We start from the raw sequence: 18143 nt of genomic DNA, 5'->3' as shown, positions 1-18143 counted from the left end.
AATGAAATTGCAGGGACAAACTTTCTAAGCAGTATGAAGTTTTGACACCTGATTTTGTTATAACCGGTTTAACACCCAGACTTCCCCCTTCCTGTGTTCTTCATTTCTTAAGCTTTTGTCTAAGGTGATAAGGCTGAAAATTCCCTTGTGTGCTAACGATTGGGCTGCTGTGAATTTCTGTTACGCGTGCTTATTTAATCATATCAGGTTTCATTGTCTCTTTGATTCTGAAATCAATATGGATCTCTGCATGAAAATCAATGGCACCAGATAAATTTGTATTTTTCAGCAGTTCTCCTTTAAACTTTTGACACTGCAGCTCACAGTCAGCCACCAAACACAGCAGTTTGCAGAGAAGTTTCCAGCCTCTACCAAGTGTCTTCTAGACCTTCTGGGGTCACCAGATAACTTTTGGGAACATTTCAAGAATGGTGGGGTGCATTACTGTTGCTGGGAAAGGATTGCTGCAGGGTGCTGTGGCTTCTAGCAACCTCCATCACCTTCTAAGGAGCTGTCAGCTGTCCTTGACCAGCTTGGATCTTTTGTCTGGATGGACTCTTGGTTAGGTAAGGTTGGACATTCCCATTGAAGGTGCTAGGAGGAGCTCCCTGAGGATGCTGGGCAGCTAACAGGTTCATCTGAGTGCAAAAATGTGCACAGAAGAGGGCTAGAAACTTTGCTGAGGTCTGTGTTTTTGTGCAGAGCAATGGGGATGACAGAGGGCATGATCCCTATTGCCCACTGAGGTAACTGTTCCTGACTGAGCTCCTGGGGTATGATGAAGGTCTGCAGCTTTGGGGCTATAGGGATGCCTGAGGTCTCTCATGAGGGTTAGGTTTCCTTTTCTGCAGGAAAGCTGGAGGATTTCTGTCAGCAAGTTTAGGAGCTACAGGAGAAGGTCAGCAGAATTTGCAGCATCAGATACGATGGGAAGAAGGTGGGCTGGATCTCCTCTGAGACTCAGCAGCTACAAGTACCTGGTCTGCACTAGAGAAGGCATCCAATATTTGTTGAGCTGGGAAATGTAGAATTCCATGGTGATGAAGGCTGGAAGTGACTTATGGCAGCAGACAGATGGCTCCTGCTCTATTTGCAGGTCTGCAATTACAGCATAGGGTGACACCCTGGAAGCAGGGGGAGGAGAGGGATTTGCACTCTGTGACAGAGCAGCTGGAAGTGAATGGAGCTCTGCCTGGCAATGAGTCCTGAGCCAGTTCACAGATTATACATCAGGATTAGTGCGCAGACTAATGTTGACACCATTGTGGTGTGTGCCTGCTATAGAATACATAATCAGGAAGAATCAGATAAGGTATTTTTCAGAAAACTGGAAGAGGTCTCATGTTTACAGGCCCTGATCTTCCTGGGAGAGTTCAACAACCCTGAGAGTTGCTGTAGGGACAGCCAAGCAGGGCAAGGATAGCAGTTCTCTAACCAATGCAGTGGGACCAACACTAAATCTCAAGGTAAATTTCCAGGAGCTCTCCCTTTTTTTTCAGAAAGGTGAGTTCTAAGTGATTGCTGGATGGCTGGATGTGGCACTTGGTGCCATGGTCTAGCCAGTGTGGTAGTGTTAGGTCACAGGCTGGACTTGGTGATCTCAGAATTCTTTTCTAGCTTCAGTAATTCTGTGATTCTTTGACTGAGAAGTGGGCCCATGTGAACCTCATGAAGTCCAACAAGGCCAAGTGTACAGTCCTGCACTTGGGTCAGAGCAAACCCAGTCCCTGCTCACTGCAGAGAGGGTTTGACTAGATCACCTTCAGAGGTTCCTTCCATCCCAAACCATTCTATGATTCTGTAATTGTACGTTTATGCTTAATGATAAAATCTCAAGCCAGCTAACTTCTGTCTATTTTCATTGCTGCTGTTCTGTTTCTAAGGTTTTTTGTTGTTGATGCCACCAGTATTGGTCTACATTGGGATGGCATAGGTTAGTTCAGAATCAACATGTAAAACTTCATGGAAATTGAATATGAGCTTTTCAAAGGAACCCCAAAAGTGTATATACCTAGGATGGGATTTTCTAAAAGCTCTTGACATTTCATGAAATTATCAAAAAAGGTTTTAAAAGCATTTTCTGTCAGTTTGGTAGTACTTGAGTTGGCTTATTTGGATCCTTGTCTCTAAATAAAATGCCTACTGGTGGTTTTGAAAATCCCACTCAGGAAATAAGGCTGGAAAATGCAGCTTGAACAATTCAGCCATGTTCCTCTTGACCGTTAGTGCCTGTGCTGCCCACTTTTGTGATTGTCTGTACTGATATTACCCTCCTGTGTCTATCTTCCTGATTACTTTGGGTGTCCAGAGCTGTTCCCCAATGCCTTCCCTAAACATTTCCTTCATTACCTTCAATCCATTACTCGTCGTTCTAAGTTCTCCTGAGACTGAATAATCTGTTTCTCCCTCTTTTGTTGCCTTGAAATTATTTATAGTCTGTGATCACATCTCCCTGGGCTTACTCTTGTCTAGACTAAGTATATTTAGCTCTTTTACTGTCACTCTGTGTGTCTTACTGTGTGTTGTTTATTATCTATTCTTGTTTTCTTGAGGTTTTCAATACCTTTCCTAAGCTGAGAAAAATAGTACTAAGTGTACTTTCCAGGGTGATCACACCAAAAGTATGTTAAGTGACATTACTGGCTTCTCAGTTTTTACATGTTGTTTCATGTGCATTCGACTGGTAATAATCCCATCCTAAATTAATCTTCTACTTTCCTCTGGGCAGAAAGTGGAATTAATTCATTACTAACTGCTGTAAGGACCAGCACCAGCAGTCACTTCTCACATCATAATAACTGTGAAATCTCCAGTGGAGCAGAGCTGAAGATTTTTTTTGACCAAAAATTCACTTTTATTGAGCCTGAAGTTTGTGACACTATGTGACTATTTTAAAAAAAATCAATGTTTTTTAAGTTTGTTGGTGAAGGCAGACCAATATTTTTTGCTCAGTGAGGTGTCTGTTTTATTCCCTACAAAGTGGAGAAAGAATAAAAAGTTCTATATTCAAGCACAGCATTTGTTTTATCTTTTTTAAAACAACCCTGTTTCACCAGAAATTTTGAAATTCTTTCCTTATCTTGTTTCTTATCTGAAAGAAAATGGGCATTCTTCTTTTGAAGAATGAGACTAATTGGGTCAGCTTTTAATTTAAGGTCCACCTCCACCAAATAACTCATAATGAATCATACTAGCTCATTATCTGGTAGGTTTTTCTGTCTTGTAGGCTGTGACTTCACCTACTGCTGTACTAATATGAATATTTAATTCATACACTATGCCACTATTACAATCAGATGGATAATACTAATCTCTTTCATCTCTGGCTGTATATACTTAGTTTGAAATGAGAAATAATGAGAAATAAGCTAAAATTTGGTAATATACTTATGTGGACATTAACATTGAAACAGAACTTTTTTCCAAGGGATCCAGAGGGAAAAAGACGTGAAAGAAGCTTTTAATGAAATGATGACAGTGTCCTTTAAAGTGATGCACATGATTTATAGAAACAGATAATCAAAGACTTACTCTGTAGTCACTGGATGTCACATAAAATATGGGGAGAAAGGCCAGCCAGATGATGCACGTTGTGTACATTGTGAAACCGATAAACTTGGCTTCGTTGAAGTTCTCTGGACATTTCCTGGTTTTGAAGGCATATACAGTGCATAAGACCACGAGGATTACATCATATGTTAAGGAGATTAACATACTGGAATCTTTGACATTGCACTTCAATATGACAGTCTCTCTTTTCTCAGGCAGAGTGTATCTCCTTGTGCCAGGGGCCTCCAGGATAAGCCACACAGACACTACCACAACCTGTACCAAAATGAGGCTCAGGCAGATGAACACCTGAGAGCTGGGGCTGATGAACTTAGGCCTTTGAGCACCATTCTTTACACCATCAAATATTCTGGCTATGCAGTTCGTTTTTGTCAGAAGGGCAGAGTAGCAGACAGCAAAGGAACTTCCTAGTCCCAAACGACGTAGGGTGCAGATAGCTGGAGAAGGCTTGGCTATGAAGAAGAAAGTCATGCTGTAAGAGAGGAAGACACCAAAGAGCAATATGTAGCACAGTTCACGGCCAGAGGCTTTGACCAGGGGGGTGTTGTTGTGCTTGATGAACACTCCAACGACCATAAAAGTACAAATAAAGCCCAGGCATGCGATGGTAACAGGACCTATTGCCCAAGCATCTTCCCATTTGATGTAGTCTTCTGGTAGGTCGTAACAGCCAGTCAGGTCAGCCGTGGGCCATTTTCCAGGCCCACAGTCTGCACAGGTAAATTCATCAGCCAGGTACTCATAGATTTCACAGGGAATACAAATCCAGCAGCAGACATCTCCTGGTTGCATATTCTTCATCTCATTAGGAGCACAGGGGTCACTGCACTGAGAAACAGGGATAGAGCTCCTGGACCAGTGGATAGAGTCTGCCTCAAGGGACAAGGTTTCTGCCCATTGACCAACTTTCACATAGGAGTATCTGCCTCCAGTGTACTGGAAGTTGAACACGTTGTATCGTCCTATCCCATCTCCATAGGCATCAAATTTGACCATGCTGTCTGCAGCATTGGGAGGGTTGAATGGAGCTGTGGAAAAAAAAAAAAGACATAGAGAATGTTAGGACTTTTTTCATCCTTTTGGTAGTCAGACACCTGACTGCTTATACAAAGCAATTCAAGTGCCATCAGGTAAGTTGAGAGGTCGGTATCTCTCTCATATTTGAAATGTTTTTACCTTGTTTGAACTTAGAAGAAGAACACAGGTATTGGAACTCTATTTCACTTAACTGCATGAGAAATATTTGTTACTGTGGAGAGTTACATTAGATTACCAGTGTCTTTATTTTTTTCCCCAGAGACAAATGAATTCTCCAATTATTTTCCCCTGTATCCCAGTTGCTGCCTTTCACATTTTCTCTTGAAAGATAAGGTCTGCTTCTAACAGAGACTCAGAATTATTTGGTGAAATTTAGCTGTAATGATATAAAGAAATTAAAATGGCCAGATCAATAAACATCAGTTTTGAGGACAGCAATCTGGAATGCAGTTAAAGAAAAGATTAATTTTTAGGATGATAGAGCCGTACTTATGAAGCCATCAATAAATATCTTTATCTTTTTCATTCATTCCTGTGTCATAAGAAGCTTTGAATTCTTTCTATTCTTCAATTTTACCAGTTTCAGATTTTTTTTTTTTTGTACAATCTGATGTTCCCAGCATGTGCTGCTTTGGTCCTCTATCTTGTTTGGGGAATAGATGAAAAAACCACAAAGTGGCTCTGTGACCTTCTGTGAAGTCAATATTGTAACACGTCCAAGTGGTAAGCTCTTGAGAGTTTTTGTTTTTTTTTTCTTCCAGCTGAGGCTCATGTGGGGAACAAAGAAATGTTTAAAATGAAGGAGGAAATTTCATTTACCACTTGATCCATTGGTCATTTGCTGTAGCATCAAAGGTGAAGAGCCTTATAGGCAGGAAGCAAAAGGGATTTTTTTGCCATTGATGAGCAATAAAGGTTATTTCATTCCTCAGTGTCTTTGGTTACACAAGTGATTCCAATGTCATTGATAGAATAAATCTTTTTCCCTCTGTCTGTGCCCATGCTGTAATTGAACATGAGCAATATCATATAAGGATGTAGTATCTTCCTCCACTTCGCTCTCCTCGTACTTTGGATTTCTTGCAGTATATTTATTCAGCTTCTATATAGCACTGAGACCAAATTCTTTCACTGATATTCCTACAGAGCATGACTTTATTTTATAGCACTCCCATCAAGGCCAGTAAAAGGGACACCACTTTTTGGTACAAAAGCCCAGATTGGAGCCTGATGTGTAACCTGCACCTCCCCGTGTGCTGGACTTGGAGTGCATTTCTTTTCCCACTTTCTTCTTATATTTAGGTAAAGTTTGAAGATAATTTATGCCTGCCTACAGTCTCTTCTGATTTTGAGCTAAGATTCTGCCTTTTCTTTTCCCTTCCCTTCCCTTCCCTCTCCTGCTCTTCCTCAACTCACCTGTGTCAATTACAGTGGTGGACACCCTTGTTTTGCAGGATTACAGACTAGGTCTGGGTAACACAAGAATGTGTAAGAGGTTTGTTTTCTCTTTTTCTTGACTGATGACATCCAGTTTTACCACTGCCTAGCCCAACAACACCTCTGAGTCCACAAAAGTTAAGGGCAGCATAATACTCTCCCAGATGGCCAGTTCTCCTGGAAATTATATGCTCTGAATTAAACAGACAGCTAAATTCAAAATACAGGTCAACAAGAAGAATATTAAGCAGCTTCCCTCCTCTCCCCTCACCTCCTCATACACAGGCATATGAGCTCTCTCATCCAGGAGCAGCATTAAAACAAAATCATAATTCAGCACTTAACAGCTCTTCAATAATGTGTTGTCATTGCCAGTGTCATATTTCATTATTCATAACACTTACATAGATTGTAGAAGCTGTTAACACAGCAGCCCAGTTTTAAGAGCCAATTTATTCACTTTGGTGTTATACAGGACAGCTCCCAAGGTGTGCTGAGAGCATCATTTCTGCTGGCTCCAGTGGAGCCACAGGTAAGCAAAACCCTGCAAACTTGTTGTACAGCTTGACTGCTCTCAAGTGCTTAATTTTATGTGCATGAGTACCCTGGTGCAAGTTACCTGAGGGTCAGAGACATCAGCACTTCTCAGGAGTTTCCCCTGTATAACACATTTAACAATTTCTTAGCTCTGATAGAGTATTTACCATTTAAATAGAGAAAAGTCATACACTCATGTGTATGTAGCCTTCCATAGGGTTGTTCATATGCTACAGATATGAATAAAAGATTTTTTTAGGACATTATATTTTAATGAAACCATAGCTTGTATCTTGAAACATTAATTTTTAGTGGCTGCTGGTAGAGGAAAATAAATCACATCATCCACAGTGATGGGCAACTAAATCACCACCATCCAAGATGATGGGGATGAAATAATTTAACTAAACAATGATGTATTAAATTATAGTGTGGTGAGCTAAAGCCTACAAATGGGCCCACTGGGTGGCAGCAATTAATATACCCACTGATTGTGTATAAAATCACTAAGGCATTTTAACACATATATATCGACATATTCTAGATCCTGTAGAAGCACCATCAAAAATTTGTGTTTTCAGAAAATAGGACCTAAGAATAATCATAAAAATGAGATTCTTATAGGCATGAATATAATATCATAAGAAGTCAGGGCTTTATGTTATAGAGGAAAAAAGAGTATTTTTTTCATATTGATAGATCATTTTCCCAGATATGATGTCGGGCAGTGTCATAAGTCACTCTGAGAATTTTTTGTGGTTAAATTTTAGTTTTGAAAACAAACCTACAATCTATATGAGAGGTATTCTTGGCAGGCCTCTTTTAGAGTTTTGTCTTAGCTGTTTTGAACTCATCCCTTGGGAGATTACAGACAGGACTCTCTGGGTCTACCCATGCTGTTAGCTAAGAGGCTACATGAATGACAATAAAAACTTTATCTGCTTTGGGCAGTATCTCTGAATCTTCTCCCCTTGCACTTCATTAAACAAATTATCCTTATGCAAAGCAATTATATGGGATAAATTCTATAAAAGAAGATATCAAGGAAAAGAAAGGATAATTAAAAGTGACTTAAAGATAAAGCAGTGATGCCTTGTGCTCCAGCAGTTCAGCAATGAATATGCAACAGCGGTGACATTTATGAGGACAGGAGCAGCACTGAGGTGCAGAGAGTGGAGCAGAGAGGAGCCTGTGGAGCAGGCAGCCCCTCTAACACCTCACTGAATCAGTTCTGTTGGAGGAGAAAATGCCATTGGGACAGTGGGGGACAAACTCCTTCAGCTTCAGATAAGAGGGGACAGACTGAGTAGTTTTACATCTGTTTTGGTAGCAGATATGAATGAGAATATAAAATAACATCATAGTTTTTATGCAGTGAATTGTGTAATTTTTTCATTTCTTCTGAGTGGGACAATCTTTTCCAACAATCATATCACTTGCTAGGATGTGCTTAGGTACTGTTAGAAGCAGGTGAGAAGCTTGCAGCTGGAAATCTACTTTCTCTGATGTTGGTGATGTACAGCTCTTGGTGTCATGAAAGAATGCTGAAAGTTCTGAAGGGAGAGATTTATTTTCCTATTGGTCAAGAAGCGATTTGAAGAGACAGCATGGGAAATATTTTTTTAATTGCTTCTGATTCCAGACATTGGCTCAGTTGGGTGAACGTATTCATGAGATTTTTAACCAGGGATGAGTAGATGAAAAAAAAAAAGCAGTTTTAAACCTAATTAGGTTCAAGGAAACTTTTAAGGCAGCCTAAGAAAGATGAATGTCATCTTAACTGGCTTGGAATCAGTTGAGCTTTGTTTGCCAGCAATATCTTGGGGCCAGGAAGGATATTTTGCATCCAGAGCCTGGCACGTGTCTGGCACAGAGCTGAGTGTAAAGATCTTGTCTTATAGAAAACATAATCTGTAACACTTCCTGGTGGGACTGGTGCCAGGTATGCCCATATCTGAGAACACCCTTCATCTCCCATAAAATAGGCATCTGTTCTTTGCTTGCAGTGTGTATTCTATCAAAACAAGGCACGGATCAGAGGCAGAGCTCACTATCTGGGAGGCAATTCATTAATAACAAGGCTTGATGAAAGCTCTGCAGTTTTTCAGCTCGGCCATTTGCAAAGCTGTGGGATTTCATGTGCTTCAGAAAGAAATGTATAAAGGACCATTGTGTGCACCCAAGGCACTGTCTTCAACAGCTTGTTAAGACTTTCAGCCATTAGACTGTAGAGAGGTCACAATTAAAAAGAAATGCAGATGGAACAAGGGAACAGGCTGGAGTTTCTGAAAAGTTCAGTGAAACCTCTTTAGTCTCACTAGGTGGTGCTGCAAAAACTCTGAACTTCTGGTTTAAGATTGAAAAACAAAACATTTGTTTATATAATGGAAAAAAATATTTTTTTGTGCCCCCCACTCCTTCCTGTTACATATCCTGGGCAGTGTCTTATTAAAGCACTGCAAGGAATAGCCTTGATAATAATATAACAACAGGATATGGTGTGTTTGTCCAACAGGCTCATCTGTGTGTATGATGCCTTATCTTGAAAAGTATCAAAGTACCATGAGAATGCATGTATCTTTTAATTTTCTTCTATTTTTAGCTACACATGGGTTGTTGAGGTCAAAGTGACTAATTTCTAATTGGCTGGATATTCACACTGAGTAATGGAGAACTGATGCACTCACTATTGTTTCTATCTCAGCCCAATGCAGCTGGTTTCACACCTGACCGGCAAGGGACACACTGAATTTGGCAATTTAAAAGTTAGTATAGGGAGCACTCAGAGTGAAGTGTTGTTAAATTGCAACTCTCCTCAATTAATGAATAATGAATGGCTTAAAATATCAGTTTTCAAAGAGAACAGTAGTCACTTTTAACCTCTGCACCACTGTTTCTGGATGTGTTTGGGTCATACGCAGTGTTGCTTCTTCTCATTCAAGAAACATGAGCTAACCTGGAAATGCTTTATCCCCAGGATCAGCTTTGCTTGAAAATGGCTCAGGCAAAGTGTGATGGAGAGGTGTGGTGCATGTAAACGTGTAGAATCTGGAGTGGTGTAAGGGCAGTTTATGAGAGAGGCACAGGGTTACAGCTGAGTATGAGCACCCCAATCAGTGTTGTACAAATGTAATCTTCCCTGTGTTCTCTCATCTGTGTCTGCAGATTTTCCATTCAGCTCTGTGGCTCCCCTCTCACCTTAGAAACTCACTTACTGTGGGGAAGTTTAACATCTTCAATCCCAACAGTGTTTGCAGTTGTCACAGACAGAAATGTTTCCGTACATAGTTGCAAAGGTCCATCACAGGGACATCTGCAAATGAGTTAATTATCCCAAGCTCCTATCCTACAAAAGAGAACTGGTATATCCCAGGTTGACCTTGGAGTAGGTATCTAGGATAGATCAGCTGATCTGTACTTGGTTTTTGTTTCTTTGGGTTTTTTTGTTTGTTTGTTTTTTGTGGGTTTTTTTCTGCTGCCCGTGAGGCTGACTACAGCACTATCTAAGTGAGGTGAATTCCAGTAGCTGGAATAGAAAGGATGGAGCTCCAAGTGATTATCATCACTATAAGCAGCTCATACAAGCAGTGTACCTGTGAAGGGGTCTCTCTCGCAAGCTGTCTGCACAGGCTGCTGTGACTGCTGAAGAGGCAATAGCAGTCCAGGAGATAAGTCATGCAGACACTGGCAAAATAAGCTAGGAAGTATCCAAAATATTAGAAGAATTCAGCCATCTTGCCATTCTCCTCAGTCCAGCAGAACACAGAACTCCCAATCCACTTTTCTTGCGAAATTCTTGCCTTGAGCATCATGTTTTACATTTTTAGTTTTGTGCTATCCCCTTGCTTATAGAATCATAGATTCATGGAATGGTTTGGGTTGGAAGGGACCTTAAATATCATCTGATTCCAACCCCCCTGCATAGCCAGAGTCACCTCCCACTAGACCAGGTTTCTCCAAGCCTCATCCAACCTGGCCTTGATTACCTCAAAGGATGGGGCATCCACAGCTTCTCTGGGCAACCCAAGCCAGTGTCTCATGACCCTCACAAGCAAGAATTCTTCTTAATATCTAATCTAAATGTACTGTCTTCCTGTATGAAGTTGTTACCCCTAATCCTATCACTACATGCCCTTATAAATAGTCCCCTGTCTAATTTTCTGTAGCCTCTTCAAGCACCGGAAGGCTCCTATAAAGCCTGTCCAGAGCCTTCTCCAGGCTGAACAACTTGCTCAGCCTTTTGCCATAGAAGTGCTGCAGCCTTCTGATCATCTTGTGTGATATGGCATAGCTGTGGTCTTTAGGAGTCAGGGAGAATGAACTAAATGATAAGGTAGAACCATGCATCAAGGAAGTTATGAAATAAGTCTTTTATATTTTTAAGGAAATTTAAGTAATTAAAAAGACAATTTCTGACTTCTTAAAGGATTTCAATTTTGAGACATGAAATGCAGAAAGCATGCACATGTTTTGTAGTCATTATACTTCTCAAAATTATGAAACATATTCCCTGAAAGCTTCTTGAAGTTTTTTGCTAAGGTTGTGTTAACCCAACTTCAAAAAAAAACAAGACAACATTCATGTAAAAAATTGTAGGTGTTAGGCATTTTTCAAATAAATCTGCTAGGTTGATAGTTTATATGAATGATTTGTGAGATTTCATCATTGCAATGCTTTCCTATCAATACCACTGTTTTAAGATTACCCACTTTAGGAAATGGCTGGTAGAAGTGGCAAAATGTATGTAAAGTAATTTGTACTAGCAATCAACTTGCAATTAAAAAGGAAACTAAACCATGACTTTAAACTCCCTAACTCCTCCCTAAGACCAACCAGTTATTTTGTGAACAGAAGCAAGGGGAACCCAATCCAATTATAAAGAGTGATGGTCACTTTTAGGGTGACAGCATAAAAGCTTGGCAGCTGGAGCTGTAAGTCCTGGGATGGCTTTTGGTATCTCTTGAAATGTTCTGGTCTAAGGAAAAATGAGTTTTTGATGAGTTATCTGTCAATTGCTGACCATTCACATTGCTTTCAGAGCTGGAGATTTTGTGTGGGACTTTCAGCCAATTCCATGGTTATAAGCTCCCTGTGTCCAATTTGGACTTGTGAATGAGGAACTTTCTCATTTAACCTCAGTGCTGAGCACTGGTGCAGTCCATTACCTCTATTTTCTCTGTATGTTCAGGTTGCAGCTGAAGGAGTTTGAAACTGTGCTTTCATTTTGCTAAAATTTACTTTTGATCTAAGTGAGAGACTTGGTTATTTCACAGAGTCATGAACCTTTCTCTTTTTGGAGGCACTATTCCATGATGTCCTAATTCCATGCCCAAATTGCATAGAGTAGCTAATGGCTAAGAAAGTGTTGAATGCCTAATAGTACTTTTTTGTCCTTTGTCAATCTGAAAGAAATATGAAAAGATTCAGGTAATATGATGTTAAAGGAAGTTGGTTAAAACACTCTCTCCTCTATTGGGACTTGAGGATTAGAAAGGTGTTTCCAGAGAGTGCTCTGAATAATTTAGTTAGATAATTTGTCCTTAGAGATCAGAACCAAATGAACCTTGAAATAGATCCTTTGGCTGATATTTCCTAATTGACTTGATATGAAGACACTCCCAGATCAGGTAGGCTGACATAGATTTAATTACTTATACTGCAACCATTATTTAGTAGTAATTCCGTAGCTCTGATGATCTAAGATGCAAGAAATTTCAAGGTGATAAGAAAGGCAGTGTTTATCAGACTAGTCTATAGATAGAAGAAGTGCACAAGCTTTCAGGTACAATTTCACTTCATTAGGTCATCAGGAAAATTTTTAAAAATCAAGAAATTTGACCTTAAATTCTTTTGAAGGAACAGCTCTGATTTGAGTTCAGTATATCGAATTTTCATTTTCTCCTGGAAACAAAATTTCATTTTGCAAAACGTCCTTATTACTATCCATTTGCAGAGTGATTACTGAGAGCTTTTTATTAGCTTCTTTAAAAGTATATACTTTAGAAACACAAGGTCTGATCAAAATGTAAGACAAGATACTGCAAAGAGATGTTATGCCAAAAGCTTCTTTGTTTTTTCCAGGTGTGTGGGCAGTCTAATAAAGATATTGCCTCTTCCTACGAATCTTATGACTCTATTCTATTATTTTTTTAAGGAGCGACTGAAAACTCTCAGCAATCTTCCTACAAATTGCTAATAATGAGGTAGTTTGAAAAATGAAATTGTATTTCTACTAGGCAAATAAAACCATAAGTAGCAAATTCTAAGGAGAGTATCTTTTTCAGATAACTGACACTCAAATTCAGCGAACATTTTGTGGAAAAAAAAAAGGAGTTGTGGGATGCTTCAGAGCTGGAATAAAGAAACAATGCTACAGTGAAACACAGAGGAACCTTTATGTTCAGACATATCCTGCTCAGTTATAATATTTGGTACATCTGACATAATGTTGGTGGAAGGCAAAGAAGATCTGAAGCTCAGATGGAAATGTAAAGGTTTCACACATGTTATAGTGTCAGATTCTGGAGTGGTTCTGTTTTCTCTGTGAATATAAATGAAACATTTGTGTACAAGAAACAAGTGGCCTGTATTTCTTTAACCTAAGGCTAGTTAGAGTGTCTTATCCTGACAACTGGTAGCCTCCTCCACTGGCAGTTCCCCAGTTACTAGACTACAAAGTGGGTTGTGTCAGAGAAGATATGAAATCTGGTTGGCTTGAAGTTTGACCACTGATGAAGAAATCATCAAACTAAAGCTTTAAGCAAAGCTCTCCAGACACATTAAATTTGACTCATCTCCCTTTTTAAAAGCTTGAGTTTGGGTTTTCTTTTTACTGATTTTTAGATACTAATGACATGGCTTAAATTGCACATCTACTAAAATGCCAGGTTAAGTCAATAAGTAGAGTCTATCTCATGAATGACCAAAAGCTAAGTCAGCCAATTGAGAAGCCAAACCAGGCTACTCACAACAGTATAAGTAAAAAAGATAGTAAAATTAACAAGTAAAAAGATAGTGAGATGAAGGACAAGAATTCCTGGCTTTTAAAGCTAATTCATGCATATCACACAGCAACTACAAAGGCAGCACATCCTCCCTCTCAGCATCATCAGTGTTCATTGACGTGCATTATCCTACAACATGCATGTCCTACTAATTCTTGCAAGGTCTTCTTCTCTCAAGAAGAAAAGATAAAACTGAGAGCACAGAATTGCTGTCAATGATCTCAGTAAGTATTTTATGGTTTACAAGCCTCAAGTTTAAGGACTTATATTTGGAGATGATTTAATTTCTGGGTTAGAGCAGAACCCCTCCTTTACATCCCAATAGAAAGCAGGTGAGCTGATGTTGATTTATTGCTCCATGGCTGGAGCAAAGGATGAGGAAGCAAATCAAAGGATCACTCTTGTGACTGAACCATGATACAGCTTGGATTTTGTAGTCTTCCTGTGTTAGAAGTGTCTCTGTGTCTGATACCCCAGTGAATGAATATGTGTGTCCTTTCCCCTGCCTTGAAGAATTTTAGTATTCTTTGTGTTCACTGGTTATATCCTCAGACAAATTACACTTTCATGGCAGGAAGAAGGAAACAAAAGGAAATGACTCACCCAGACAACAGCAGTGAAAAAACTTTTTACATTATATTCTGTAGCTGCTAACAAAATAGCCATAAATATTGCAGTGATGCCAAAGTATATAATCTCTGATATGCTTTTAAAGGTGTTTAGAAACACAGCTCTAGCAAATGGGGGTTTGAAAGAAAGCCACCCTTTATTTAACACATTTGTCTCCCAGGTCCATCCAGTTGCCATTGTGTGGATTGTGTAGGTGAGTTTGGGAAAAGTACTCATTCCTAAAAAGTTTCTGCTCCAAGAAAGCACGGAGCCAGTTGCTTCTTGAATTCTCTTTTAGAAGTTAGATTTCTTCTACTAGCCTAAGTGATTTTTTAGTAGAAATCCTCACTAAGTCTTGCATTAATAGGAATAATCAATATAAACGTAATTATATTAATAGCTCATATTGTTAATATATTAATGTTGCTATTATTAATAATAATATTAATTAATACAAAAGATGAATTTGTAATAGGTTCTGCAAATCCTTTCAGGCATTGCTTTGACTTACAACACAAAGACTTACAACATTTACATTTTTGATCATTTACCCAAAGATTGTGTGTACTTGGGTAAAATGTACACAGGGTGATGTTTTGAGCTTGGGCTGAATTCCTTTCTCCCTTTGAGAGAGAGAAACATGTTTTCCACTCATCTAGTTCTTTTTGAGTCGGGAATGGGCAGAGACAAACTTGAAGGGAATAGTTCAGCCTTTGCATAAAGCTGAAATGTACTCTCATTTTCATCTGGGTTCAGTTTAACATGTACAGGTGCACCAGCCAGTTCCTGGCAGGTTTGCCTGGAAATAAACCACATGGAAGTGATGTAGGATTCAGATTAAGATCTGATTGATCAAGATTGCAGCACCAGGATGGACAGAAGGTTAGGGTCATGTTAATGCATTTGCACTGCTTTGGTACCACATTCCACTTCATTACTGGGAATACCTTGGCACTGTGCTCTGCTGGGTGAAAAAAAAACATGTCTTCTAGGAATGTAGTGATTTTTTTTTTTCAAGAGAACAGATACTTTTTTACAGACTATGTTGTCAGTTCTGCTTTTCTAGCATAATTATTGGCTGACAACAGAAATAGAGGTCTGGTAAAAAATAACAGTGCTATTTCTGGGATTAGACATCTGGCCCTGTAACTTTCAGTAGTTTCCTTCATAATCTTTTGAAACTCATTTTCTTGGAGACTCACTGGAAGTCCAGGACACACTTGGATTATTCAAAATAGTAATTTATTTTCTCAGGATGTTCCCACTGCCCCAGTGTGTCCCTTTGCAATCTGCTTCTCATGTTCTTGTCCTTCCTGGTCATCATAACACTGCTGTGGTCATGTTCTGAGCACAACCTCTGCCTTTTCAGCCCCTAAAATAACACCTCACCATACAAGACCAGTGCAGATTATTTCTGGAAGTGCTGAAGTGCTCTAGGAATAATAGAGCAGAATTTGGTCCTTTCTTTGGCTTTTCAGAGCTAAATTAGATGCTCAAATGTAAGGGATAGGAATCTTTGACTAAATTCTTTTCTCACACCTCTTGTTCTTCCAGGTCACAAGGAGGAAGAGGCAGACCTGGCATCATTTCTCTTACATGTAGATATCTCTCACAGGGACATTTGTATGAAGAATAAGAATACAATCCCATGGTATGTCCTGATTTGTCCTCATGTTGTAGAGACCACTGGGATTGGAAAAGTGAGTGTGCACAGCTTGGGGATAAAACTGCTGTATGAATCTTCCTGCTCCTGTGAGCACTTTGACTGTGCAGACTCTTGGTGTTTGGGATTCACATGACATTTGCCAGTGAAACAAAAGATGAAATAATGATTATTATAAAAAAAGCAGCAGGCAGAAGTCTGTGATTTAGAGAAATTAGGTTACCAAGCCTTCTGTCTCTCAAATATGTGAGCTGAAAGAAAATAATTGTTCAGCTTTTCAGTCATGTGTGTTTCTGTAAACACAGGATGCCTAATCTCATCCTCACAGGCACTGTGCAATCTAGAGATTTATAAGATGCCTAAAGGCCCTGTTATTCATATGACCAAAGCAGCTGATTATAAGTTATATATGAGCCACAGACAACTGTGTTCAGTTTTTCATAGCTCAGCTGAAGTGGTGGGTTGTATAAATATTCAAGCAGAGGAAATGAAGATGGAGAGCTATTTGCTGTCTTAGGGATGTCAAAGCACCTCCACTCACATATGCTGCTAGAATAATTTTGAGGTCATTGCTGGACTGTTGTTTCTTCCAATTTTCCAGGAATGGTACCCAGATGGGTAAGGGCCAAAGGCTACTTCCAGAGTCTTCCTGAGGACTATGAAGAAAAGTTGTTGCTGTTCTGTGTTCCTTTATCACTACATTTCCTGTCTGTTTACCCAGGGGAGCACAGTGTCCAGGACAGGCAGAAGAGGGGTGGCAGCAAGCAATGGTGGCACTGGTGGCAGCAGCCAGAAATATCTTACACTCAAGTTATCTGGAAAGCAATGGTCCAACACACCTTGGCCTCTGCTGCTGGAGCTTATCTCAAGAGGTAAGAACAAAATTCGACCTCTGCTCCTGCTCATTCAGGCCTGTTAGTGTTAATTAGCACCAAACAGAAACATGAATAAGCAGGATTTTATGATGGTCTCTAGCAAGGTAACAGACACCATTAACAGGTAGGTCACTGACCCCCCATCATGGCAAGAGAACTCTTAATGAAAATTCTATTTGGAAACTGTACCCTAGAGATGTCAATGTCTGTGTCCTGCTGCCAGCCCAAGTTCCCAGCTTTAGTTGTGCACAGTATGCACAACTGAGACAGATTTGCCATTGTGATACCTCAAACCTAAACATGAGGATGAAAAGGTTCCATAGTATTTGAATTCCAGCCAGTTTACATTTGTACAGCCCTGAGCAAGTTGGTTTGGTCTTGAAGCAGATTGGGTTAGAGAGCTCCTGAGGGCCCTGATTCATTCTTTAGCTGTATGATTCTGTATATTATGAGACTTTAATATATACAATTAAATATATATATGTGAAAATATGCATGTATATAAACAAATTTTAAAAGGTATGAATATATACACATATGAAAAACTTCAGGAAGGGCTAAACAGAGATTTCTGTCCAGGAACCCCTTGGAGGAGTAAGTTTGCCCAAAGAAAAGGAACTGCACATTGGCATCAGCAGTTAGGTCTCCAAAGAGGCAGCTGGAGGAAGGAGAAAATGTAAGAGGTCAGCAGGAAAAGCAGGCTGAGCAGGCTGTCAGTTTGCTACAGCTCTGTCTGTATGTACCAATGGAGCTCTAATATAGAGAGAAATATGGGAAAATACTGTGAAGTCTCTCTATAAATCCTAGACACCTTATTAATGTATATTTTAAATTAATATCATGTTTTCCTTGGCTTCATTTGCCACAAATCCATCATGAACTACACTTCTAAGACTGGCATGATTATCCAGGTATTAGATACCTTCTGCCTATGAAAGTTTTACCTTTATCTGACAAATTTTACAAATAAGCAACACAGTGTGGGGCAGGAGGACCTCACAGTTGACTGCCTGAGTGCTGGAGAAGAAGGGAATCTGACCCAATGAACGGGATCTCTTTGGGTGGGAGGGTCATCTGCTTTAGAACCTGGGATATGACCTCCAGCTTTAGTCTGGATGTCTGGATGTCTACTGATGGGTGCTCCCTGCTGTAAATTTATACCTGGCCTTTCAAGTTTCTGCATTTGTAATCTGCAGATCCATCATTTATTGGTCTCTGCTCCTTTCAGGCCTGGTAGGACACTGACCTTTGGAGTGGATTCTTGACAGGAAATATTTATGGCTAAATCCCAGAGCAGGGACTAAGCAATGCTGCTGTGGGCTGCAATGAGGTCACTTCTGCCTCTTGCAGACCTTGACTTTTAATCTCTTTCCTACGTGAGTGGAAGAGTCACCACATAAATGGTTCATA

At 39.8% G+C, this 18143-nt stretch overlaps 1 protein-coding gene across 4 annotated transcripts in view; it reads right to left on the bottom strand.

The window, feature by feature from the left end:
• The window catches only part of GRM3 (glutamate metabotropic receptor 3), a 104056-nt gene that overhangs the window by 8145 nt on the left and 77768 nt on the right, over positions 1-18143 (bottom strand). For 3 of the 4 annotated variants that reach the window (XM_071734056.1, XM_071734058.1, XM_071734057.1), the window contains one exon: positions 3532-4598. The exons of the other annotated variant lie outside the window; for it this stretch is intronic. In XM_071734056.1, the coding sequence (XP_071590157.1) occupies positions 3532-4598 (1067 nt within the window). The remainder of the gene's footprint in view (positions 1-3531; positions 4599-18143) is intronic. 4 annotated transcript variants of the gene reach the window in all.

Source organism: Heliangelus exortis, chromosome 1, assembly GCF_036169615.1.
Source record: "Heliangelus exortis chromosome 1, bHelExo1.hap1, whole genome shotgun sequence".
Lineage (NCBI taxonomy): Eukaryota > Metazoa > Chordata > Aves > Apodiformes > Trochilidae > Heliangelus > Heliangelus exortis.
This window is presented reverse-complemented; position numbering and strand designations above follow the sequence as displayed.